Genomic DNA, 25,077 nt, shown 5'->3' with positions numbered 1-25,077 from the left:
ATAATTGTTAGTTTGAAGTTGGCTCCATGCGCTAAAGAAAAAAATAGTTCCTTACTTTTTTAAAGCGCCTTTTGTTTATTTATAAAGAAATCTACTTTAACTAGCGTACAGGGATTACGGCGGGAACCTCCAATTCATTAGTATTTACTAGTAAATAGATTAAATTATTTAAAGATATCCTAATTTGATATTTAAATATTGCATTAAATAAAACAAATCTTCGGTAAATAGGTAACGCAGTAAATAAGGTTAACTATAAATACACTCGGTGTAATAAATAAATTAATTTATTTGTGCAATATAATATAAAATTTCAGATCTTTATGAACGACCCCCAAAACAAGAAAAAATGCCGCGAAAGAGGGAAAAAGTGGGGAGTTAAAGACCGGGGGGAAGGAAATAGGAAAGCTCGCGAGGAAACAAGCGCGAAAGACTGGAATGGAGGTAGGTATGGGGGGAGGGAAAAAAAAGCTCGAGCCGAAGAAGGGGGTCAAAGCACCCGGCATCTCTCTCTCTCTCCGTAGTCTACGCGCAACGGAGAAATTTTTCCTTTTTTTTTGATTTTTTTTATGCTCCCCGGCGACTTATCCGTGCAAGGCCGTCGCGCGATTACTGAGGCAGTCCTTTTGTTGTGACGCCATTGGTTGCCCCTCTAACTGACGTCACGCGCGCCGCGTTAACCGAATTACTATACTGACAGACACGGAATTAATATATTATTAGCGGACGGGCGTATTTAATTTCGAGGTGGCTTTAAATGGCATTTAAATAAATGTAGGTCAAAATAATTTGTTGATAAATAGGCTAAAATTTTAAAAGATGTCCCGAATAAATAATAAAATTTATTAAACGGGGTGACATTACTAACATTACAAACTTATTTAATTAAAAAAAAAAGATCTAATTGAAAAGAAAAACTCAACAATAAAGCAAAGAGAGATTCCAGTTCAGCCATAAAATTCGTCAACCCGAGACTAAAAACTTTCCACATGGCCTTGACACGCATGAGCGTTACAACTATTAATATTTTTAAGGCGGGGTTTAAATGATTACGTCATCAGATACAGATAGTAAAACCGATTTCCTATATTTGGAATTTTCGTAAACCCAAGAAATTTCGAATCAAATTTCTTCACTTTATTGAAATTCTTAAAATTCCCCGACTATTTTGGCCTATTTTTATCCTATTCTTCAAGTTATCGAACCTTCCGACCTATTTTCAAAATTATCCGACCTTTCTGGCCTATTCTTTAAAATCCCTAACCTTTTTGGCCTATTCTTAAAATTATCCAACCTTTTGGGCCTATTCCTCAAAATCCCTAATCCTTTTGGCCTATTCCTTAAAATTCCCAGATCTGTTTACATTAAACTTAACTTCCATTTTAACAATCATGACGTCACTGAAAGCTTATACGGAAAAGTGTTTTAGGCTAAAAAAAAAAGAAAAGAAGAATTTGAGCGACAGAGTTAGACATGCGAAGCAAACTAAAATGGGTTTGTGCTGCTTATCCGCATTGCAGGCTTTGGTACGGTTCTTTTAAAAATGGTTGCCGTTGCCGGTTCATCATTGGCCTTTTAGGTAAACCGAGTGAGTGGGCAGCCAGCGCTGCGACTTTTCATTTCCCTTACGGACGGACTCGAAGCTTTCCTAGCTAGCTAGCTATAGTCCCAAACGCCAAAGCGAGGAGGAATAGTTCGGCAACAACCGGAGGGGGGGGCTGAAGGAGGGAGGGAGAGTGGGCAAAGGGATACCCTCTCTCGTCTCCCTTAGTAGGGAGTCCCATCGCCCCATCTCGCCCACCCCACCAGTCTCTTCCAAGATAGCAATAACAGCCTTAGCTTATTCCAAGGATACATCTAGGACCAACGCGGCGAAAAAGGGTGAAAAGATCCTAACTCCAAACTTATCCCAATCTCAAGAATTTTCATCAATACCTAAGTGTATAAACCCGCTGCTGGAACTGAACGAACCCTAACCTACCCCACCCCGACTTTGTGACGTAATAACTCTACTATAGAAATAGTTATAGCGAAATCACTTCGGATGGTTATAGAACTAATAATTCTTTATTAAATGATGTTAAATACTTGAACTTACGTCAATTAGGGCATGAGTAATTAAAGATTTAATGAAAATTTATTTTTTTTGACCTCGTAGGTATCTCGCAGACCCAACTTTATTCCTATAAAGACTAGTGGCAGCCCATGTTATTTCTCTATTGAGTTTAATACAGTCAAACGTGGAATGCTGCCATTACTCTATATAACTCTACTGTGTAAATACTTAAGAGCTAAATCCGTTTAGGATATCATAGCCCTAATTATTCTTTACCCAATGATATCAAACATACTATCCTACGGCAATTAGGTCTCGAGTAATTAAGGTTTAAATGAAAAGTCATTTTATTATGACCTACGTGATGGTAGGTCATAATATAGACCAACTTTATTACGTCATAACTCTGTTGATTTAAAAGATATTTGGAAATTAATTGAGGGTTCGATAGCCCTAACAAATACCTAGGCGTACACCAATTAATAGGGGAAATAATCAGCTATGATTAAAAATTCATCTTTTCCAAAGATACGACATTTGAACCTTAGCTGTTTAAGGCCTAAAATACTCAGGCCTTCGAGCCTTAGCTAAAGCAAAGCGTGGAACGAAGAAAAAGGAATTTTCAGAGTTGGAGAAAGTGAGGTGAAGGAGATGGGAGGGAGGGGGGGAAGGTGTGTAGGGGGGGACGTTAGAGAGCCAAGACTTCAGCTAGTGTCCTATGTTAGTAACGTAGTCAAGTCTTCCAAAAAATCAATAATCACCTTAGCTATGTTATGGATGGATCACCAAACTCAATCCTAGCTTGAATTATCACTAAGCCTAACATCCAGCTAAAACCATCTCATCTACAAAGCATCTTGATCCCAAAAACCCCTAGACATTTTTGGATCTTAACAATCTCAAGGTGCTAAATACTATCCCGCCATCCAAACAGAACTACCACAAATACGTTCAGTAGCGTAAAATTCTCAAAAATAATTCATTCCAGGGGCTTGGTTCTTAACAGCTCATCGGTATAGTTGGTTCTATTCCAAAATGTTTTAGGTACATGTACCATTTTACTGTACATTATCGTTAAGCCTAAATGTACGTGAACTTCCATCCATTATTTATTTCAACGCAATGGCCATATGTAAAGTGTTTTTAAGTTTTACCTAACTTTACATTGTCGTCCTTGAATTATGCCGCGATATTTAATGGTTATTTAAATCGTCTTATAAGTGGTTAAACAACTTTTCATAACACTTCCCCTATTTACCACGAATCGATATAATAATAGGGATATTTTTAACAATTAAAAAGGTTTAATCCATAAAAATAATTTTTTTACGGTGTATGTGATGATTTCCCGCGCTTTTGATCGGTTGCGGTTGAACACCTAGCGCCATCTATCTCCCAACGGGACAGCTATTATCGCTCAAAAAATCGCACTTTTGATTTGTTATGTAGAACGGGTAACGCCATCTACCTTCAAACCAGCGTACTGAGAAAAATTTCCCACACAAACAAGTTGTCGCGTATATACAACCTTACATGGCCCGCCCCAAAAAATACAAATTAGTAAAATAATAGTATCTCAGCAGCTTGGAAAGCTGTTAATTTTTCTACCTCAAAGTAAAATATATCAGCATTGCTCGCCAAAAGCCTTAATATTTAATTTAAGGAAAACTTGAAAAAGGTGTTTAAACACATTAACTACCCTTTAAATCCGTTTACTTAGTTTTGAAATACCTAACTATTGAGTTCACGCGCAACACCCCACTTATTCCCATCAAAATAAAATATTAAACTTAACAACCCGCAAAAATAGCAAACCTATTTACGGACAGACATTTTACACAACCCTTATACACCCGTCACAAAAATAATCCATCCCCAGAATTGACTAAGGGACCATTCATAAAAATCTAATTCACTATCAATCAAAAACATGCACATTAAATAATTTTATTAGACTAAACGTTAACAATTAGCTTTAAACAGGCAGAAAATCATGTCGTGTAAGGTTACCTAGAGAGTACTTAACCATAAAGGAAACGCCTTAACACAAAACTACTCTCTCTCATTCGTCCTAAGGTTAGATTGTCGGAACTAAGTGATAATCCGGAAGGATCAATTTCCCTTTTGGTAGAGACTAGAGAGAACCCAGCCTTCCCCACCATGTTGTCCTATTTAGCTACTGCTTCGATAAGTTGCTTCACTAGCATTACTAAGGCCACGCAGACACCATTTTAACCTTAATTAAAAATATATCTTGCGGGATTTTTTGTGATATTTACACTTTCACTCATTACCTAAATAGCAGAATGATTTTAAAAAAGCGAGTTACTAGCCCCTCGAAATGTAAAACCTCTGTTAAACTAGTAAACAGTACATGTGTTATAGTGTACAGTATTTTAAAAACAAAATTGGATACATCTACTCGCTTTGTAAGTTAATGTAGTCAGGCCTAAATTTTATAACCTAAATGGAACGCCACATTAAATGGAATTTTCCCAATTAAAATCCGATTGGATGGTGTTTATTTTAAGCCTTATATTAGCTAACCCTAACTTAATACCTCAGAATGAGAAAAACATAAAAATGCGCGAAAAAATGTTTCCACCATTTTTAGCGGGCTTCGCTTTTTAAGGTTAGCGCAGCTAGAAACGCCACACACAATATCGCGTACGAGTCTCAGTAAGGAACTTCCGTTTAAGGGAACGAGCGTAAAGACATAAGTACGCGCGTTTTGATTATAACTCGAGGCGCTTCAACAAGAGAGAGAGAGATAGTAAGCTTTGGAATGGAATCCCATTGATAAACAAGGCTATCAAAAATTCTCTCACGCCTTTATGACTGATCCCTTATCTAAATCTTGCTTGGTCGGGTCTATAGGGAGAGGCGAACACCTCTCTGGCATCGTTTCCCCCTTTCACCTACCCCATTCTAGCCTGCCCTAAGTTCCCAATGCTTTTTTCTTTTTCCTCTACTGATGATGCCATGACATAAAATGGCTGCTCACTCAAAAAATAAAAAAGGAACTAGAATTCCCTGAAATGTCCTCAAATCAACAACTTTCCAAATGAAGGCTTATAACGAATTTTTTTTTTTGATAATTTTAACATAAATTTTGAAGATTGGATGGGTCATTACAATACTAATGCGTGAAATTCTATGAATCAGAGTTGGATTAATTTTAGGGCATCTAATTATTATTATAGGCCGTCATCCCAGATCCCAGAGCTATTTGAAGGCCTACATGTACCTCAACATAATTTTAAAGGCCTACATGTACCTCAACATAATTTTAAAGACCTACATTACCTCAACATAATTTTAAAGACCTACATGTACCTCAACATAATTTTAAAGACCTACATGTACCTCAACATAATTTTAAAGACCTACATGTACCTCAACATAATTTTAAAGACCTACATGTACCTCAACATAATTTTAAAGACCTACATGTACCTCAACATAATTTTAAAGACCTACATGTACCTCAACATAATTTTAAAGACCTACATGTACCTCAACATAATTTTAAAGACCTACATGTACCTCAACATAATTTTAAAGACCTACATGTACCTCAACATAATTTTAAAGACCTACATGTACCTCAATATAATTTTAAAGACCTACATGTACCTCAACATAATTTTAAAGACCTACATGTACCTCAACATAATTTTAAAGACCTACATGTACCTCAACATAATTTTAAAGACCTACAAATATCTCAACATAATTTTAAAGACCTACAAATATCTCAACATAATTTTAAAGACCTACAAATATCTCAACATAATTTTAAAGACCTACATGTATCTCAACATAATTTTAAAAACCTAAATATATCTCCATGTAATTTTAAAAACCTAAATATATCTCCATGTAATTTTAAAAACCTAAATATATCTCCATGTAATTTTAAAAACCTAAATATATCTCCATGTAATTTTAAAAACCTAAATATATCTCCATGTAATTTTGAAGATCTAAACATGTTTATGGGTAATTTCCAAGACTTACACATGTATCAGGGTAATTTACAAGACCTACTCACATCCAAGGGTATTTACAATAACTACTCACATCTAAGGGTATTTACAATAACTACTCACATCTAAGGGTATTTACAATAACTACTCACATCTAAGGGTATTTACAATAACTACTCACATCTCAGGGTATTTACAATAACTACTCACATCTCAGGGTATTTACAATAACTACTCACATCTCAGGGTATTTACAATAACTACTCACATCTCAGGGCAATTTACAAGATTACACATAACTCACAGAAATTTCCAAGACATGTCTCAGTTGTATTTTGAAGAAATACAATCATTCCATGTGTATTTTAAAGACTCAAAACATTTACTAGGGTAATTTTGAAGACCTAAAGACCTAAACACATTCAGGGTAGGTTTGAAGACCTAAACACATTCAGGGTAGTTTTTGAAGACCTAAACACATTCAGGGTAGTTTTTGAAGACCTAAACACATTCAGGGTAGTTTTTGAAGACCTAAACACATTCAGGGTAGTTTTTGAAGACCTAAACACATTCAGGGTAGTTTTTGAAGACCTAAACACATTCAGGGTAGTTTTTGAAGACCTAAACACATTCAGGGTAGTTTTTGAAGACCTAAACACATTGAGGGTAGTTTTTGAAGACCTAAACACATTGAGGGTAGTTTTTGAAGACCTAAACACATTGAGGGTAGTTTTTGAAGACCTAAACACATTGAGGGTAGTTTTTGAAGACCTAAACACATTCAGGGTAGGTTTGAAGACCTAAACACATTCAGGGTAGTTTTTGAAGACCTAAACACATTCAGGGTAGTTTTTGAAGACCTAAACACATTCAGGGTAGTTTTTGAAGACCTAAACACATTGAGGGTAGTTTTTGAAGACCTAAACACATTGAGGGTAGTTTTTGAAGACCTAAACACATTCAGGGTAGGTTTGAAGACCTAAACACATTCAGGGTAGGTTTGAAGACCTAAACACATTCAGGGTAGGTTTGAAGACCTAAACACATTCAGGGTAGGTTTGAAGACCTAAACACATTCAGGGTAGGTTTGAAGACCTAAACACATTCAGGGTAGGTTTGAAGACCTAAACACATTCAGGGTAGGTTTGAAGACCTAAACACATTCAGGGTAGGTTTGAAGACCTAAACACATTCAGGGTAATTTTGAAGATCTGAACACATTCTAGGGTAATTTTGAAGACCTAAACACATTCTAGGGTAATTTTGAAGACCTAAACACATTCTAGGGTAATTTTGAAGACCTAAACACATTCTAGGGTAATTTTGAAGACCTAAACACATTCTAGGGTAATTTTCAAGACCTAAACACATTCTAGGGTAGTTTTCAAGACCTAAACACATTCTAGGGTAATTTTCAAGACCTAAACACATTCTAGGGTAATTTTCAAGACCTAAACACATTCTAGGGTAATTTTCAAGACCTAAACACATTCTAGGGTAATTTTGAAGACCTAAACACTTTCTAGGGTAATTTTGAAGACCTAAACACTTTCTAGGATAATTTTGAAGACCTAAACACATTCTAGGGTAATTTTCAAGACCTAAACACTTTCTAGGGTAATTTTCAAGACCTAAACACTTTCTAGGGTAATTTTCAAGACCTAAACACATTGTAGGGTAATTTTGAAGACCTAAACACATTGTAGGGTAATTTTGGAGACCTAAACACATTGTAGGGTAATTTTGGAGACCTAAACACATTGTAGGGTAATTTTGGAGACCTAAACACATTGTAGGGTAATTTTGAATACCTAAACACACTGTAGGGGAATTTCGATAACCCAAGAGAAATTCTGCAGTGCAAAGCCCAATGTTCCCAAACACAAAATGGACAACACAAAATCAGTAACTGTAAATGTTTTCTACCTGAGATTAGGGTCAGCCAGATGTTATAGCAAAGCCAAAACTGCATGTGTGATGATGTAACTTTGGCCAAATATCACAGAAGCAAAACTGGGGTTTTACTCCCAAATTAACACGTTCCATGCTGTAAGAAGGGAAGAGGCTATTTTAAAGACTAAAAATCTTAGACACTTTAACTAATTTCTCCACAAAATTTACCTGAAATTAAACCATAACCCCTTCTTTACTGATGAAACTACTGATGCTAAAGAAGAGACAGAATTCTGATTGTGAGTGGAGTGAAGTCAATCTCTCCCCAATGACTGAAAGAAAAGTAAAATAAAGTTGTTAAACTCATTAAACCAAAAAACTCTCTTTCATAAACCTGTAATACCCACTAATCCTAAAATCCTTTTTAAAACCAAAATATATTTCAATCTAATGCCTGAAACTTCCTTATTTTAATATTTTGAGCCTAAAACTCTTATGATCTAACATTCAAATCTTGAAATTCACACTCCAAATCATTACAACACATTAAAAGAGCTCTAATTAGTCAAATAAACTATAAAACCTCTAGAAGAATTAGCCTAGGCTTAGTTAGAACATGGTACAACGTACAAGAACAGTGCATTAACTTAATATTAACATGATGGTAAGACTTAGGCCTAGAATACTATATTATAGGTGATTTATATAGTGCATAAAACAAACGTGAAGGACCTCCTCTAAGAATTCAATTTATTAGGCCTAAAACAATAGACTGTTGGGGTTGTAAAGGTTAATCTTACCATAATCGTACGATGTAGTATTAATTTGCGAAGGTGTATCAACGTCACATCGCTAAATACATTGGAGAGTGATCCACAAAAACACAATGCACGGCTCACGAGAGGTGACTTAGTACCACCAATCAAAAGTTAACTTTTGGGCCTTGGTTACATTTTTCCAAAAAAAAAATAAACCGAGTCAAATTTTCAGTTACGATTTTAGCGAGATAACGGCCGAATTACGCTTTAAATCACCGGGATTTTACGATTTTTGTTGATTTAGGTGTACCAATTGATAGAAATTACCAAAATCGCGTTGTAAACAACCGTATTAATTAACAATTTAGTTCCATGCAACGGGAGATTTGTCCACGCACCGGGAGATGTCCACGCACCGGGAGATTTGTCCACGCACCGGGAGATTTGGGTGGAGCTTAAACTATTTTCCTACTACAAATCCTATGTTTCTTACTATATTTTGGAAGAAACGACCTTAGGAAGCAACGATCTTTGGAAGCAACGGGCTTTGGAAGCAATGAGCTTTGGAACAAACGGGTTTTGGAAGTAATGATAGCCACCCCTTTAAAACCGTCTTCGTCGCGTACCGTTACTGACAAAAAAATTTCCGGAGGGAAAAATCTCCTTTCTTTCATTGGTCGCCGACTCCTTTCACTTCCGTTTAAACTTTGAACTTTCTTTCTTTCAAACTTTACTTCCTAGTGACATTTCGGTCTCTAATTTGAGTTTTACACATATTTTAATATTTTTGGATGCATTTACACGCTTAATATTCATTACAAGAGTAAATTGCTCATTTATATATAATATAGTTTCAATATCAATCAATATTAATCGATAATTAATGGGAAAAATAAGACCTTACGTCACTACCATACAACTGAAACTTTAACGATATTGTTGCAGACGATAAAAACGCAACTTTCATGTATATAGAGACATAAGACCTTGGATCCAAGATAAGACAGTAGTGGAAGACATTTGAGGAAAAAAAAGCTTATTTATTTACAGCCCATTCTCTAAACTGCCGGCGGGAGGAGGGGGGGCACGTTTCTAAGCAGACTACCAAATGTTATTTTTCCGATCATTAAGCTTTGTGTCGCTTTATTACAATTAAGTCTAATTAAAATGTATCCGGATAAAGATAATGATAATTCCGAATCGAAGTATAATTCTAAAGACTCCAAATCCAAAGATATGAAGGCGGAACGATTATCAAGAGCTAGGTAAATTGATACGAAAACTAATTCCTCTCGCATAACACTAAGCCTTGGTATGTTGTTTTGTGTATTTAATGTTAATTAACGCGGAAATTTTAATTAATATAGGACCAGGTCTAGATCTAAAAGCCGGGAACGCAAAAGAAGATCGAGAAGTAGGGATCGAAGGTAAAATTTAGTTCATCCCATTGTCATAGAGTAAATTCTAAAGATGTTTATACATTGTTAAGCCGTGACCGAGACCGTAGATACCGAAGTGATAGTCGCGATAGGGACAGAAAAGACATCTCTGGTTCTAAAGATAAAGGCAAAGATAAATATCAGGATAAATACCACGACAAGAAATCCTACCTCAAAAATGAAAAGAGTAGTGAGAAAAATGATCGTAATGACAGGAATAAATCTGAGAAGTAAGTTGTTTTGTTTCGATTGTTAATTAACATTTGTGAATCAATTTTGCACCAATTTTCGTAGAAACAATAAACTGGATGAGGAATCGGAAGATATTAAACCAGTGAAGCGAGAGCCACTTTCTCTGGAAGAGTTAATGGCCAAGAAAAAAGCTGAGGAGGAAGCCAGAAGTAAGGTAAAGTCTCACATTAATTAATATTTCATTAATATTGGTACTAATGATTAATTTTTTTCTTCTATTAGCCTACATTTTTAACAAAAGAACAGCGACAACAGGAAGCGATTAAACGTCGCCAACAAGAAGTTGAAGAACAACGCAAAAAAATGGAAGAAGAAAGAACCAAAAGGTTGAATTTTATGGAAGATGCCAAAAGAATGCAAGGTAGATTAATTTGGGTGTTGTTTTAAATTTAAATTGACTTTAATTGTAATACTATTAATTTCAATTGTAAATATTTAACACTAATTGTAAATTATTTAACTATTAATGGTAAATTATTTAACTTTTTACTGTAAATTATTTAACTTTTAATTGGAAATTATTTATTATTATTTGTTTAGCTTTTAGTTGGAAACTGTTTAGCTTTTAGTTGGAAACTGTTCAGCTTTTAGTTGGAAACTGTTCAGCTTTTAGTCGGAAACTGTTCAGCTTTTAGTCGGAAACTGTTCAGCTTTTAGTTGGAAACTGTTCAGCTTTTAGTCGGAAACTGTTCAGCTTTTAGTCGGAAACTGTTCAGCTTTTAGTCGGAAACTGTTCAGCTTTTAGTTGGAAACTGTTTAGCTTTTAGTTGGAAACTGTTCAGCTTTTAGTCGGAAACTGTTCAGCTTTTAGTCGGAAACTGTTCAGCTTTTAGTTGGAAACTGTTCAGCTTTTAGTTGGAAACTGTTCAGCTTTTAGTCGGAAACTGTTCAGCTTTTAGTCGGAAACTGTTCAGCTTTTAGTCGGAAACTGTTCAGCTTTTAGTCGGAAACTGTTCAGCTTTTAGTCGGAAACTGTTCAGCTTTTAGTCGGAAACTGTTCAGCTTTTAGTCGGAAACTGTTCAGCTTTTAGTCGGAAACTGTTCAGCTTTTAGTCGGAAACTGTTCAGCTTTTAGTCGGAAACTGTTCAGCTTTTAGTCGGAAACTGTTCAGCTTTTAGTCGGAAACTGTTCAGCTTTTAGTCGGAAACTGTTCAGCTTTTAGTCGGAAACTGTTTAGCTTTAATTGTAAATAACTTAAACTGGTATTTTTTTTTAAACCTTAGAGGATGCTAGGGAAAGAGAACGTAGAGAAAGACGTGAGAAAAGAGAGAAAGAAGAAACAGCTAATGCCGCCGCAGCTGCTGGAGCAACAGGTGCCATTGTGGAAGATGATAATAGAGAAAAGGTTCGGGAAGGGAAAGACAAAGTGAAGGAGCTGGACGCAATCAGGGAAAGATATTTGGGCATCGTCAAAAAGAAGAGACGCGTTCGCAGGCTGAATGACCGTAAATTTGTCTTTGATTGGGACGCTTCCGAAGACACGGCTGTTGATTATAACCCAATATACAAGGATAAACACACTGTACAGTTTTTTGGAAGAGGACACATTGCCGGAATTGATCTAAAGACCCAAAAAAAGGAACAAGTTAAATTTTACGGAGAATTGTTGGAAAAGAGAAGAACAGCCGCGGAAAAGGAGCAAGAATTGTAAGTTATTTAGTTTTATGTTTTGTAACTACAGTTCAGTTCAGTCTTTAACTGGAAAAAAACGTTTTAGGGTTCGTTTAAAGAAACTAAAACGTAAAGAGGATAAACAAAAATGGGACGATCGTCACTGGGCCCAAAAAGATTTGGACGAGATGACTGAAAGAGATTGGCGTATCTTCAGGGAAGATTACAGTATCACCATTAAAGGTGGACGTATTCCTAACCCATTACGATCTTGGAAAGAATCCGGTTTACCCGGAAGTATCCTGGAAGTTATTGAACAGCTCGGTTACAAGGACCCAACTCCCATTCAACGTCAAGCCATTCCAATTGGTCTTCAAAATCGGGATATCATTGGTGTGGCCGAGACTGGCAGTGGAAAAACACTGGCCTTCTTGATTCCGCTTCTCGTTTGGATCACTTCTTTACCAAAGATCGATCGTATGGAAGACGCGGATCAGGGTCCTTACGCCATCATCATGGCACCTACCAGAGAATTGGCTCAACAGATTGAGGAAGAGACAATTAAATTCGCTAAGATGTTGGACATGAAAACCGTCGCTGTTATTGGTGGTTTGTCAAGGGAGGAACAAGGTTTCCGTTTGAGATTAGGATGCGAAGTAAGTTAATTTAATTAAGTAAGTAATTTTAATTACTTTGTGTAATCCAAATGTTTTTTGCAGATAGTTATTGCTACTCCTGGTCGTTTGATTGACGTTTTAGAGAATCGTTACCTAGTCCTTTCCAGATGTACTTACATAGTATTGGACGAAGCTGATAGAATGATTGATATGGGTTTCGAACCGGAAGTTCAGAAAATTTTAGACCATATGCCGGTAACTAATCAAAAACCGGATACGGACGAAGCCGAAGATGAGGAAAAACTCTTGGCTAACTTTAACAGCAAGCATAAATATCGTCAGGTATGAAATCCCGCTCCTAAACACGCCACAGAAACCAAAATTAACTTCTCTTTTTGCGTTTAGACGGTGATGTTCACGGCTACAATGCCTCCGGCTGTTGAACGATTGGCTCGAACTTATCTTAGACGTCCCTCTGTTGTTTACATTGGTTCCGTTGGTAAACCCACTGAGCGAACGGAACAAATCGTTTACTTGGTTTCCGAATCTGAAAAGAGGAAGAAACTAATTGAGATTCTCGAAAGAGGAGTTGAGCCTCCAATTATTATTTTCGTCAACCAGAAAAAAGGAGCTGATGTTTTGGCAAAAGGATTGGAGAAAATTGGCGTAAGTATTAACGAACATTTTTCGGGTTTATTTTGGTTTGTTTGATCTTGGACTAATTTTACTTGCAGTATAACGCGTGCACACTTCATGGTGGTAAAGGGCAAGAACAGAGAGAGTACGCGTTGGCTAGTTTGAAAACGGGAACAAAAGATATCCTGGTTGCCACCGATGTAGCTGGACGTGGTATTGATATCAGAAACGTTTCTCTCGTTATTAATTACGATATGGCCAAATCAATTGAAGGTTTGTTATTACATTGTTTATTTGTTTATAGGTAGCGTAATTCTAAACAACGTGGTTTTATTTTATCGCGTTCTAGATTACACCCATCGTATTGGACGTACTGGACGTGCCGGGCTAACTGGAGTGGCTATTTCTTTGTGCACAAAAGATGATTCGCATTTGTTCTACGATTTGAAGCAGTTGATCATGGCAAGCCCCGTTTCCACATGTCCCCCGGAGTTGGCCAACCATCCAGATGCTCAGCATAAACCAGGAACCGTTGTAACCAAAAAACGTCGAGAAGAAAAAATATTTGCTTAAAATAATAAAAATTTATTTTATTTACAAAATATTTTGCTTGTTTTGTAACAATAAATGACTTTAAATGGAATTCCGCGAAGTTTTGTGTTATTTAAATAAACATTTTTATTTCACTTTCGGCGTATCTTTACCTTCTAATAATAGCTTATTTCCCAGCCTGATTATGAGACTCGTCTTTTTTCCGTCTGCTACAAATTCTGTCCATACAAGGCTTGGGTAACAGTTTCGTGCGCTTGGCTACTTTAATCGGTAAAACAACGTTATAGTCGTGTGAAAATTTAATTTAAAGCTAATTTAAAGAAGATAAAAGGATACACGACATCATCATTCATGTAGGTATGCTTAAAATAAAATAAAGTTAATTCAAACTTGATAAACCGGCGAGGCGCCGGCGGCGACGCCCGAGTGACCAAGGCCTAGTAATTTAGCTAAATAATCCATCTATGTATTTTTTTTAATTAATTTAAAATGCAAATGCGTCAATTTAAGTTTATTCATGCTCAATTTAAATCAAGTTCACCCGAAAATATTGTTTACAAGCTTTATATAAATTAATCTAGAATATAATCTAATCAGTAATCACTGTTTTTGTTTGGCTAATATCCAACATTCACTCCTTACTTTTCAAACACACCGTGGACACGTCTTAAGATTGTATTATCTAAAGTTTTCGCTTATCTTTTGAGAGAAATAACCTTGTCCTACTCTTAGATTCTAGTTTTCACACCTTAAGGAAATTTTAGCCTTCACTAATTCTTTCGATAATCTTGTTGTATAGTTTAGATCAATTCTTTAGTTAAATTTAACTATGAGTAACTTACGGAGTGGCCAGTATGGTCCATTAGTCGGAGCTATTGACCAGGGAACCAGTAGTACTCGCTTTATGGTTTTTGCCGCGAAATCAGCGGAGTTATTAACATATCATCAGACAGAATCTACACAGATCTATCCAAAAGAAGGGTAATTAACCTTTTATTAATTAATTAAAGGGGATAAAGTTAAAAAATAGGTCAAAATATTTTAAATTTAGATGGGTAGAACAGGATCCAATGGCTATTTTAAAATCTGTTATAACTTGTATAGAAGAAACGGTTAAAAATATGAAAACTTTAGAAATAGATCCAGATGATATTAAAGGTAATTAAATTAAATTAAACAAGTTTAAACTAAATGGTCATGGAAGTTTCATCAAAAATTATGTTAATTTTTAATTTGAAGCAATTGGAATTTGCAATCAAAGAGAAACAACCATAGTTTGGGATAAACAAACGGGGAAACCATTACATAATGCAATTAGTAATTAATTAATTAATTTATAGCTTTGCTAATAGAAATTAGTTTTAACGACTAATCTGCTTAATAGTTTGGTTGGACAATAGAACAACCGAAACAGTTGAAAAACTAATAGAAAAAACTCCAGGCCAAAATAAAGAATATTTAAAAGTAATTATAATTAAAATTAAAATTAGGCCAAATTTTCAGATTTAAATTGGTTACTTAAAATATTTACAGGGACATTGTGGGTTACCATTATCAACTTATTTTAGCGCTGTTAAGTTACGTTGGTTACTTGATAATGTTCCTGAAGTTGTAAAAGCAATAAATACTGACAGATGTTTATTTGGAAATGTTGATTCGTGGTTAATTTGGGTATTTTCATTAATTATAATTATAATTAACATTAGCCCGGGTTTGCTCTGAAATAAGTATTACTTAAATTTTCGTAGAACTTAACTGGGGGTAAAGAAAATGGGGTACATATTACTGATGTGACAAATGCTAGTCGAACGATGCTTATGGATTATGAAAGCCTAGAGTGGAAACCATTTTTGTATAAGTTAGTATCGTATTGAGAAAAGAGTAGTGAGAATTAAGTTATCTCAGATTTAATTAAAATTATATTTTAAACATATAGTTTTTTTGAAATTCCGCCCAAAATTTTGCCAACAATCAAAAGTTCCTCTGAAATATATGGATATGTTTCGTCAGGGTCTCTAGCGGGTGTCCCCATATCAGGGGTATGTTTAAATTATTTCCTTTTAACCCCCTCGAAAATTCTCAAAGTGTTTCTTATTCCGGAATAATTTTAGTGTTTGGGCGACCAATCTTCAGCTCTTGTTGGTCAAATGTGCAATAGTTTGGGTCAAATGAAAAATACGTAAGATTGTTTGTAGGCCTTTTTCTACACTAGGAAAAGTTTAGGTAACATAACATTATACCATGGATGAAGAATGCGCGTGAGGAAATTTGTTTTCGCTCTACAGGATCGGCAACTCCCTATCTCGGGTGACAGAATATTCTGTATACACTCTGTTACAGCGTCGGTTGTCAGCACGCGTAAAGCTAGGTCTCTATGTAATCTAGCCTTGCGCGTGCTGACAAGAGACAAAAAACTTCAGGATATTTTAAACGATTTTAAATCCTGAAGATCCTTAAGTTTTTTGTCTCTTGTCAGCACGCGCAAGGCTAGGTTACATAGAGACCTAGCTTTGCGTGTGCTGACAACCGATGTTGTAACAGAGTGTATACAGAATAAGCTGTCGTTCGAGATAGGGAGTTGCCGATCCTATAGCGTGAAAACAAATTTCCGCACGCGAATTCTTTATCCATGATTATACCTTAAAAGAACGGCCTTTTTCTATATATAAAAGTCATTAAATAAGTGATCTCTTATTAAAAAAAATAATTAGCAGTCTTAAAAACGAGGACTATCGCGCCATCCGCCATTGGTTTAGTACTGGCGTCTGCTAGCCAGAACCTCTTACCCCTATGGGATTGGTTGAATTGAATGGCCGTTCTTTTTAAGTTTCGGGATGGTCGCCATTTTGGATTCCCGCATATCTGGGTGGCTATCACTACTAATGCTTTGGTACCTGAACTTTTCCTTTAAATTCGCGTTAAATAAAATTCACACGAGGGTTCGTGTTAATATTTGCAGATACGGGACGGGATGTTTTCTACTATGCAACACTGGTTTGCAAGTAAAGAAAATAATTTTAAAAATATCTTTTGAAAGTATTGAAAATAATATTTTCAGCCTGTTCAATCCAATCACGGTTTACTCACGACTATAGCCTACAAATTAGGACCAAAAATGCCAACTTATTACGCGTTAGAAGTAAAATTAATCATACGAAGTTTAAAATAAACATCAGCGCTAATTACTTTTTAATTACTTGATAAAAAAACAAAGGGCTCAGTTGCAATTGCGGGCGCTGCTGTAAATTGGTTAAGGGATAACTTGGGATTAATATCAACGGGAGATGAACTTGGTATTGGAATTTAATTATTTAAATTTCCAATTTAATTGTTATAATGTATTATTACGTTGATTAGAAACACTAGCGAAACAAGTTCAAGGATCTCACGGGGTTTATTTTGTACCCGCATTCTCCGGTCTTTTTGCTCCATATTGGCAACCACACGCTAGAGGGTACCAACCATAATTAATAATTATTAATTACACTTTTCTTAATTAAGGAATGGTTTTAATTTGGGGTAATTTTAGCATAATATGTGGCCTGACTCAATTCACGACTAAAGCTCATTTAGCAAGAGCTACATTGGAAGCAGTTTGCTTTCAAACCAAAGAGGTGTGCCTGGTTAATTTAATTTAATTTAATTGACCAATCATAAACGCGTTAAAATCAACCGCAGATTGTCGACGCAATGCTAAGAGATTGCGGTACTCAATTAGTCAAATTAAAAGTTGACGGTGGAATGTGTTCGAACGATTTACTCTTGCAATTACAAGCTGATCTCCTCGGCATTCCTGTTGGTATGTTGATTAAATTTAAAGCGCGTAAACTTCAGATTAATCGTTGAAGTTCATCAGTTCGACCCTCTATGACTGAAACGACTGCATTGGGTGCCGCAATGGCTGCCGGAGCGGCAGAAGGCGTTAAAGTTTGGAGTTTATCTCCTGATGACAATACTCCAGTCACTAGTGACACTTTCTTGCCCACTGTCATCCAAGAAGGTTTGTTTAACAAAAATTTCCTTTTCTTTCCTTTTTAAACCCCCCCCCCTACCTTATAATAAAATGAAATTTAATTCATTAATGGAGAGGAAAATTAAATTTAATTAAAAATTCGACCAAAATTTCCAATTTTATTTCATGCCAAAAGGAGCACATGAATATTCCCCCATCACAGGTGTGGCAGGTAATTTATCAATGTGTAGTGTTAGTTTTAGTCTATCTCGAGTTTTGTAGCATGTGCAGCGCATTTTGAGTGCTCTAATATGCTTTAGGTTCGATATATTTGATAACTTCTAAACATTTCTATAACCAATTTTGTCATTTTGTTATTTTTTTGGTGTTAAAATTGACCATTTCCAATTTTTGTGTTTTTTTTACATTAATTATGCAGTATCTAAGGTTTTTCCACATTAATTTCGTAGTATTTATATTGTTCTTAAATTAATTTCGCAGTATTTATATTTTCCTTACATTAATTTTGCAGTATTTTTATTTTCCTTACATTAATTTCGCAGTATTAATATTTTCCTTACATTAATTGCGCAGTATGTTACATTTTCCTTACATTAATTTCGCAGTATTTATATTTTCCTTACATTAATTTCGCAGTATTTATATTTCCCTTATATTAATTTCGCAGTATTTATATTTTCCTTACATTAATTTCGCAGTATTTATATTTTCCTTACATTAATTTCGCAGTATTTATATTTTCTTTACATTAATTTCGCAGTATTTACATTTTCCTTACATTAATTAGGCAGTAATTAAGGTAAATTGTTTAAGTTGGAAATGGTCACTCTTTAGTAATGATGAGATATTGAGTGATTCCAAAAGGTGATCCGATCCCCTTTTGGTGATTCTACTTTTTGATCATGGATGTTTAGTATTTTTAGGCCTAGTAGGGATTGAAATTGTTACAACTATCGAACAATTACTTTTAATCATGGAGTTCATTAACATTTAATTTTCAGATCGCGAAAAAAGGTACGCAAAATGGAAAGAAGCGGTTAAACGCAGCATGCATTGGGAAGATAGCGCTGAAAATCGGCAACAAAGGAATGCAGGTATTTAGATCAAAAATAGGCCAAAATAATTTAAAAATTCTGATAAAATTATAGATTATAAACCCTAATTTTAATTAAGGTCCGCGATACATGATGTTGTCTTCATTACCAGCCGGTCTCTTCCTTGTCGGTTCCTTTTCTTTATTAATATTAGCCAAACAATTAAGCTTACAACCATAAGCGGCCAAATTTTTAACTAACAATGTAGTCCAAAGTCCAAAAGATATATTTAGTAGTGAGAGAATCAATTTATTTACGGAGATTATTTATAAAAATAAGTACTATTTTTTCTGACATAATAAAATAAATAAACAAATAGCCAAGTAGGGAAGGGCCTAAAATTCACAAAATCTAAGCTATAAATAGGTAACGGACATTCCATCATCGGCTTAATTGGGTATAAAAAATATTTAATGTTCGTCTGTGCTTAAATTAACTGTAGGGTTGTAAAAAAACAAAAAAAAAACTGCATTACTGCCAAATGTTTTGGTTTTTAATCATTTGTCTTTCATAAAAGGGGTTCTGTTTTTCTTTTTTTCGACTCTTTTTTTTTTTAGGAATTTTTGATGCTTAGCTAATTATAGAATTATAGGGTTTTTGTGGTTACAAATTTATTTAAGGAATTTAATTTAAATTAAATCATGTTTTAATTGAGATTTCTTTTCCTTGTTGGATATGGAAAAAGAAATATGTTAACAAGACTGGTTAAAAAAAAAAACTGTTAAATAGTTATTAAATTTTGAATAAAAAAATTTTAAATATTTTGTGGAGTATGTCTATATGGTGCAACTTGTTTTGTGGCCGTGGAAATAAATTACCTATGCTATGCTTGACTTTTCACGTTCAGGTCGGCCGTCATTTTGCGTGGAATAGTTTTGTGTTAGTCATAGCCCACTCGATCACGCGCGTCACGACGCAAGCTGCTCGCGCTATAGTACTTAATTTACCATTATGACTTCGTAAATTAATTTTTAATAAAATAATTATCCACTCTAAAAGCTTCAATCCTTTTTAATATATTAGAATACATTGTAACACACCTCTCGTTAAAATTTCAGGACATTTGGACCAGTAGATCCGAAGATATATTCAGTCTTAGCACTAAACCCATCATTTTGATTTTGGAAAATAATTTTTACAAGAAAAACTATCCACTCTAGAAGCTTGAATCTTTTTTAGAATAATAAAACTCGTTGAACCACACGTCTCATAAAAATTTCAGATCATTTCGATCAATAGAATAGAGGATATGGCCAAAAAACTGACCTCCTCCCATAGAACTTAATGTTAATTTTTCGGCGAGTTCGAATTTCCCGCCAAGAATCCTGAAGTTGCACTTTTTGGCCTTTTGAACGGGCTTCTATAGCGCGAGCAGCGCAGCGTCCGGGAGCGCGTGATCGAGTGGGCTATGGTGTTAGTGAATAAAATGATGTTATTTTTTCCAATCCAAACACCATGAGTGTGGCCAAATACCTACGTCATTTCATGACAAGCTTTCAGTAACCAAGAACGAACTTATGGAACATATCTTACGAACTTATGCAAAAATGTAATAAAATATTCAAATTTCCTATGAAAAAAAGTTTGGGGATATCGTAATGGTAATGGTAGGCAATGAAAAGAGGCAGGCTTTCTTTGGGTATATGATTTATTAAATTTGGAACAACAGGTGCTATTAAGTATTGTTACATTTCATTTCATTTAAAAGGCACTTCCGACAATGCACACATTCCTTTGTTTTCTTCTTTAATTTCAATTGGCGTTTCAGGCGGGTTAGGCAGAACGTGTGCCTGCAATTTAGCGTTACTGGATCAGTGATAAACTCCTGGCAAATTACACAGATGAAAGATTCCTTCACTTTTTCCATAAATACCTGAACAATAAGGGTGGAACTTTTACGCAATGGACCACTACCGACGCTACATAGCATCAAGATCAAGCTTTACACGAACTTGCAGAGTATGCCTCTCCTCGTGTAGGCGCGCTTCCAACCGATTTGTAGGAATGTCTATAGTTAGTGATACACTATTCCTAAAAGTTTCAACAACTCTTTGCGTTTCCGAAAAATCACTGGAATTGATGTGAAATATTTTTCCCGACACCGAGCCATCAGCGTAATCTGATAATTCCTGAAATGATAACAATATATAAAGGTGTAAAAAAACGAGGTGGACGCCACAACCGGCATCGTTAACGTGACAATTTAAATTCGCTTTAATCGCGTTTTTGTTACGTACATTTTCTTCATCTTCTTTGTTCTCCAACGAGTACCAAGGCCTAACAGATTTTCCGCGCGGGCCGGTACTCGCCACTCGGTAAAGAAAGAGTCGGTAGACACGCTAGGCCTCGGACGCACCACGTGGCGTACTGCGTTCAAAGAGAGTCTATATTCTCTTTGCTGCTGCGTAGAACGAGGCATTTATAGCCGGTCTGAGCCCGACTCCCCGAGTTACCCGGGATCCCCACGTGACTGGGCGTAGCCTACGTTAATCAAGGCCTGTGCGCGGTGGCTTCGAAAGGGGGGGGGGACTTTTAAGAAACGCGACTTCTTATTTTCTCCCTATTTTAGCGCGAGATTTCATTGATAGCTGGACCGAAACGCGCGCGAAAATGAGTATTTTAAAATTCCAAGCGTGAGAAAATGAACATTTCAAGTGATTTAGGTCCAGCTAATAGCGCCTCAGGTGAGAGAATCCACCTTATTTCCTTTCGCCGGAAGTTAGGCTTAGCTCGGGATTAATGGGGGTGAGTAACGGGAAGAAATTGGTCTGTCGTCCGCTACATTACATATTTTTGGCTTATGTAGCAGACGACAGACGAATTTCTTCCCGTTACTCACCTCCATGAATCCCGAGCTAAGCCTAACTTCCGGCGAAAGGGAATAATGTTGATTATCTTATCTAGGCCTATATATTTATGAGTCCCGAGTGACTGATAACCAAAGGGCTTTACTTAAAAGGCGCCATTAAGTGATGTGGTAGGTGCTCACTGAGAAATATTTTACGAATTAATTCTTACCAATTACCATCTTAAATGAAATGGCAACCAGAATTTCCAGAAATGCATAACGTGACTTAACGTCCGCGAATTTCGACTGATTTCATACGATAGAGTGTTACTTTACAGGGGAAAGTATACTTTAAGGGGTTTATAGAAATTACGTATGATCATTAACACTTCAATATTTTAGGTTTTTATTTTATTTAAATTGAAATTATTTAATACAGACAACATAATTTAATAAAGGCTTTAAGGTGGGTTTCATGGGCAGGAAGTTCGTTATCTGATGGGCTTGGCAGTACGGCTTTATATGGTTGGTTTTGTTTTTCGGAAACATTTTGCTCACCCTTCCCTTGTCAAACCCAATTAAGAAGACCCAACCTTCTCTTCTCTTAACAAATGAGGTTTTTAAAAACACGTTTTATGATACTGCGACTAGCTTTATTTTTGAGTTCAAGTACGTAATAGAACAACAGGGAGCGTTGATAAAACACTTCTTTTTTTTTTTTTTAAACATCGGGTCCTTGGTCTCTGGGATTTGATTGGGCTTTGACGTAATAAACGGCCCCTGAACCTCGTTTCCTGTAATACCACCATTCTTTGATACTCCTCTTCTTCAGGAATATAATAATGATAAGTCCGCACAAAAATAAGCCAGCCACACCGCAAAGTATAACCACGATGCGCACGACTTGTTGTTGATGACGTAATAATCCGTCATCAATACAAATAAAATCTTCAGCGTCGAGTTCGCTTATTACTCGGCCGTTTAGGTTTTCAGGTTCGGTGCAACTATTACAGAATACACGTTTGTAAATTAAGGGTTATTCTTGTTAATTAAGTAATTTGCTTACGTCAATTGCGTTGACATTTCTGGGGTGACGAGACATCTGTCAATCCATTTCATACGACAATCGCATCTCCAGGGATTTTCTTGCAAATCCAGAATGCGAATGTTACACAAGGCCCCCGAAGGTGACTCCACCGTTTCTAGACCATTTTGTCGCAAATGAACCTCCTGTAGCGTCCAGTTATTTTGATTGGAAGAGTAGAGACCTCTAAACATTCCAAAATGTAGGACTTTCCAATTGGGGTTCGATTTGATGGTCAACACTCTTAAATTAACCAGTCCGGTGAAGGCCCCCGATTCTATAGTGGTCAATTCTCCCATGTCGCTAAGGTCCAGGCTCTCCAAGTTTCTTAATTTCTTGAAATCGCCGTCTCGGACGACGGATATGCGGTTACGACCCAATTTTAAGTGTTTAATTGTAGGGGCGCTTTGTAAACCCTTGCTAGGGACCTCTTCAAAATCATTTTCGGACAAGTCCAGACACTCCAATTTAAATAACGTCTGAAAATTGTCCAGGTATTATTAATTGTCTAAGAGATATACGCGTCATCGTAAGTAATCTAATAACAATTAGTATGACACTGGCCATTGACGTTATGCTAAGATTTTTATCCCATAATCAAACCATATTTCCAGGGCAATTTTAACAGCATTACAGACCCCTAATTCAAATAAATATACAGGGTATTCCAAAATAGGGTGGTAGGACCGAACTACAGTCTTTTCTATGGTCCATTTTGATTCAAAAAAGTTCTTCGGGGTTGAAATCGGTTTTCCAAAAGTTGTACGAACCCTGCATTTTTACTCGTTGCGTCATACTTATTATTGATACGTTACTTATGGTGTCATACTATAATAGCGACATTACCTGAAATACACCAGCCGGTAAATGTTCCAAGGCTGTCGCTGATAAATCCAACTTAACAAGCGTCTCCAATTCTTCGAAAAGCTCGTATCGAACGCTGTGTAACGAATTGCCTCTTAAAACTAATTCCCTTAATTGAGGCAGGTTTCTGAAAATATTATCCGGCAATTTTCGGAACGTATTTTGACTTAAATTCAAGACTTTCAAATTGGTCAATCCGTTAAAGTAGCTCTCCTTCGGTCTATAAAGGGAATTGTGACTCAAATCCAAAACTTCCAAATTTTCGTAGTTCTCGAAAGTGTTGGAAGTCATGTTGCTAATTCGATTATTAGCCAAATTCAAAACTTTCAAGTTTTCCACCAGTTCGATCGTGTCCAAGGTTGTTAGGTCATTTCGTGATAGGTCAAATTCGTAAACGTTCGATGGCAGGTCGGTCGTTTTGGGGTATTTCGGTATGTCCATTTGCGAGCAAGATACCTTGATTAGGCCTCCGTTTAGCTTAGTACAGAGGCAGTCGTGCTTGTCCACTTTACACGAGTACCTCTTGTCCTCGTCCAGTGACTTCACGAGTAACGCCGGAAGTAGAAATATCAGGGCCCCCAGTGATAACGTCCGTAACGATGCCATCATCGTTTTGTTTTTTATATTCTTTTTCAACACTGTTCTATAACGAATTCAATTGAGAACACTCGTTTCAACACACACCAAGCATAAATTGGCAAAAGAATTAGCGATTTTTAAGGGTTAAAGAGAGAGTGAAACTAAGTTTAATTTAGACCCTTTTATTATCCCTTTAAATAACGGTAATTCGTGTGAATATAAAGTTGACAAATCCAGGATTGAGCTGTCCATTGAAATATACAGTATAGGTTTTAATTGAATACTGAATTAATTACTTTTTTAATATTTCGCGACTTTATCTACCCTCACTTGTACTAAGTCACGTTTCTTCCATTGGATATATACTTAATTCATCGAACCGAACGCGTATTGAAAATAATTTTCTTTTTGCTCGCTTTATTTATGACGTCAGAAGCGTGGCTTGGCGCCAAATTATTCCATTTTGTTTTTACTTCTGTTAACGTATTAGTAAAACCTTCGTAGAAACTTATCCTTTTTATTCGTCAGTAATTATTTTGCCAAAATAATAATTTTAAAAAGAAAAGAAAACGTACTTACCTTATACTGAAAAATGTCCCCCAAGTTTTGTTTTTTGATTAATAAAAGTCGTTAAATTTCCCAAGTCGACGCCAAAGCGCAAATATCTTAATCTCTACCTGGATACCGACATCCGTTATTTAGGAGCAGATTCTGTTGGCGCCTTTATCTAAAAAGTTGAACGCCTACAGGGCCGTATTTAGTGAGCAATGCTTCGAGTGTCTTAGATTAGATAAAATGACTTACATTACTAATACCATAATTTTTCCGTTACTCGCTTGCTTATTTCGACTTTTGGGGAAAAAGAAAAAGAAAAATTGAAATTCATTTCAA

General features: G+C 35.9%; 4 protein-coding genes and 1 long non-coding RNA gene across 13 annotated transcripts in view; 2 read left to right on the top strand and 3 right to left on the bottom strand.

Annotated features, from left to right (window-relative positions):
- The window catches only part of LOC149673415 (serine/threonine-protein kinase tousled-like 2), a 48,159-nt gene extending 39,085 nt beyond the window's left edge, over positions 1-9,074 (bottom strand). For all 3 annotated transcript variants that reach the window (XM_089838930.1, XM_089838931.1, XM_089838932.1), the window contains exons 1-3: positions 8,739-9,074; positions 8,167-8,270; positions 7,972-8,092 (exon numbers count right to left, since the gene is read on the bottom strand). The gene's annotated coding sequence lies outside the window, so the exon portion shown is untranslated. The remainder of the gene's footprint in view (positions 1-7,971; positions 8,093-8,166; positions 8,271-8,738) is intronic.
- A 685-nt stretch (positions 9,075-9,759) lies between these two features.
- On the top strand, positions 9,760-13,895 carry LOC149673414 (putative ATP-dependent RNA helicase DDX23). Its single transcript, XM_089838934.1, has 11 exons — positions 9,760-9,961; positions 10,064-10,123; positions 10,186-10,365; positions 10,430-10,541; positions 10,610-10,748; positions 11,612-12,035; positions 12,106-12,655; positions 12,719-12,958; positions 13,022-13,282; positions 13,351-13,525; positions 13,602-13,895. Exons 1-11 carry the CDS (start codon positions 9,864-9,866, stop codon positions 13,823-13,825), a joined length of 2,463 nt encoding a protein of 820 aa, XP_089695060.1. The 5' UTR covers positions 9,760-9,863; the 3' UTR covers positions 13,826-13,895.
- Positions 13,896-14,006: 111 nt separating this feature from the next.
- Positions 14,007-19,630, top strand: LOC149673413 (glycerol kinase-like). 4 transcript variants are annotated; one of them, XM_089838938.1, is made up of 19 exons: positions 14,007-14,157; positions 14,604-14,785; positions 14,856-14,962; positions 15,044-15,121; positions 15,189-15,268; positions 15,338-15,475; positions 15,553-15,662; positions 15,741-15,843; positions 15,916-15,983; positions 16,764-16,806; positions 16,863-16,943; positions 17,019-17,097; positions 17,162-17,258; positions 17,334-17,418; positions 17,483-17,603; positions 17,661-17,804; positions 17,953-17,988; positions 18,779-18,871; positions 18,951-19,630. In XM_089838938.1, the coding sequence occupies exons 2-19, from the start codon at positions 14,634-14,636 to the stop codon at positions 19,049-19,051; spliced, it is 1,716 nt and encodes a 571-aa protein (XP_089695064.1). In that variant the 5' UTR covers positions 14,007-14,157; positions 14,604-14,633; the 3' UTR covers positions 19,052-19,630. The 4 variants fall into 4 exon arrangements, with proteins under 4 accessions (XP_089695064.1, XP_089695065.1, XP_089695063.1 ...); XM_089838939.1 differs by having other exon boundaries at positions 14,007-14,161; XM_089838937.1 differs by having other exon boundaries at positions 14,007-14,785.
- Positions 19,631-20,501: 871 nt separating this feature from the next.
- Positions 20,502-21,633, bottom strand: LOC149673412 (uncharacterized). Of its 3 annotated transcripts, none has more exons than XR_016366838.1 (3): positions 21,109-21,633; positions 20,824-21,000; positions 20,502-20,744 (listed from the first exon to the last, which is right to left on the bottom strand). It is a non-coding gene; the product is annotated as an uncharacterized LOC149673412 (long non-coding RNA). The 3 variants fall into 3 exon arrangements; XR_016366836.1 differs by having other exon boundaries at positions 20,502-20,661; positions 20,745-21,000; positions 21,109-21,629; XR_016366837.1 differs by having other exon boundaries at positions 20,502-21,000; positions 21,109-21,630.
- A 408-nt stretch (positions 21,634-22,041) lies between these two features.
- LOC149673411 (uncharacterized) lies at positions 22,042-24,922 on the bottom strand. Of its 2 annotated transcripts, none has more exons than XM_089838943.1 (4): positions 24,766-24,922; positions 23,590-24,250; positions 22,726-23,222; positions 22,042-22,663 (listed from the first exon to the last, which is right to left on the bottom strand). In XM_089838943.1, the coding sequence occupies exons 2-4, from the start codon at positions 24,214-24,216 to the stop codon at positions 22,381-22,383; spliced, it is 1,407 nt and encodes a 468-aa protein (XP_089695069.1). In that variant the 5' UTR covers positions 24,217-24,250; positions 24,766-24,922; the 3' UTR covers positions 22,042-22,380. The 2 variants fall into 2 exon arrangements, with proteins under 2 accessions (XP_089695069.1, XP_089695070.1); XM_089838944.1 differs by having other exon boundaries at positions 23,590-24,245; positions 24,766-24,912.
- Between the last annotated feature and the right edge of the window lie 155 nt (positions 24,923-25,077).

Source organism: Phalangium opilio, unplaced genomic scaffold (genome assembly GCF_054372755.1).
Source record: "Phalangium opilio isolate 3A_F unplaced genomic scaffold, DU_Popi_V2 ptg000048l_1, whole genome shotgun sequence".
Taxonomy (NCBI): Eukaryota; Metazoa; Arthropoda; class Arachnida; order Opiliones; family Phalangiidae; genus Phalangium; species Phalangium opilio.
This window is presented reverse-complemented; position numbering and strand designations above follow the sequence as displayed.

Excerpts from the sequence above, each read along its gene's own strand:
- LOC149673414 (XM_089838934.1), top strand. The coding sequence starts at position 9,864 with ATGTATCCGGATAAAGATAATGATAATTCCGAATCGAAGTATAATTCT. Across the intron at positions 9,962-10,063 it reads GAACGATTATCAAGAGCTAG|GACCAGGTCTAGATCTAAAA; the intron begins GTAAATTGATAC and ends TAATTAATATAG. Across the intron at positions 10,542-10,609 it reads AGGAGGAAGCCAGAAGTAAG|CCTACATTTTTAACAAAAGA; the intron begins GTAAAGTCTCAC and ends TTCTTCTATTAG.
- LOC149673413 (XM_089838938.1), top strand. The coding sequence starts at position 14,634 with ATGAGTAACTTACGGAGTGGCCAGTATGGTCCATTAGTCGGAGCTATT. Across the intron at positions 15,122-15,188 it reads ACCATTACATAATGCAATTA|TTTGGTTGGACAATAGAACA; the intron begins GTAATTAATTAA and ends TCTGCTTAATAG. Across the intron at positions 17,805-17,952 it reads GCCCACTGTCATCCAAGAAG|GAGCACATGAATATTCCCCC; the intron begins GTTTGTTTAACA and ends TCATGCCAAAAG.
- LOC149673411 (XM_089838943.1), bottom strand. The coding sequence starts at position 24,216 with ATGATGGCATCGTTACGGACGTTATCACTGGGGGCCCTGATATTTCTA. Across the intron at positions 23,223-23,589 it reads TACCGGCTGGTGTATTTCAG|ACGTTATTTAAATTGGAGTG; the intron begins GTAATGTCGCTA and ends GACAATTTTCAG. Across the intron at positions 22,664-22,725 it reads GAAATGTCAACGCAATTGAC|TTGCACCGAACCTGAAAACC; the intron begins GTAAGCAAATTA and ends ATTCTGTAATAG.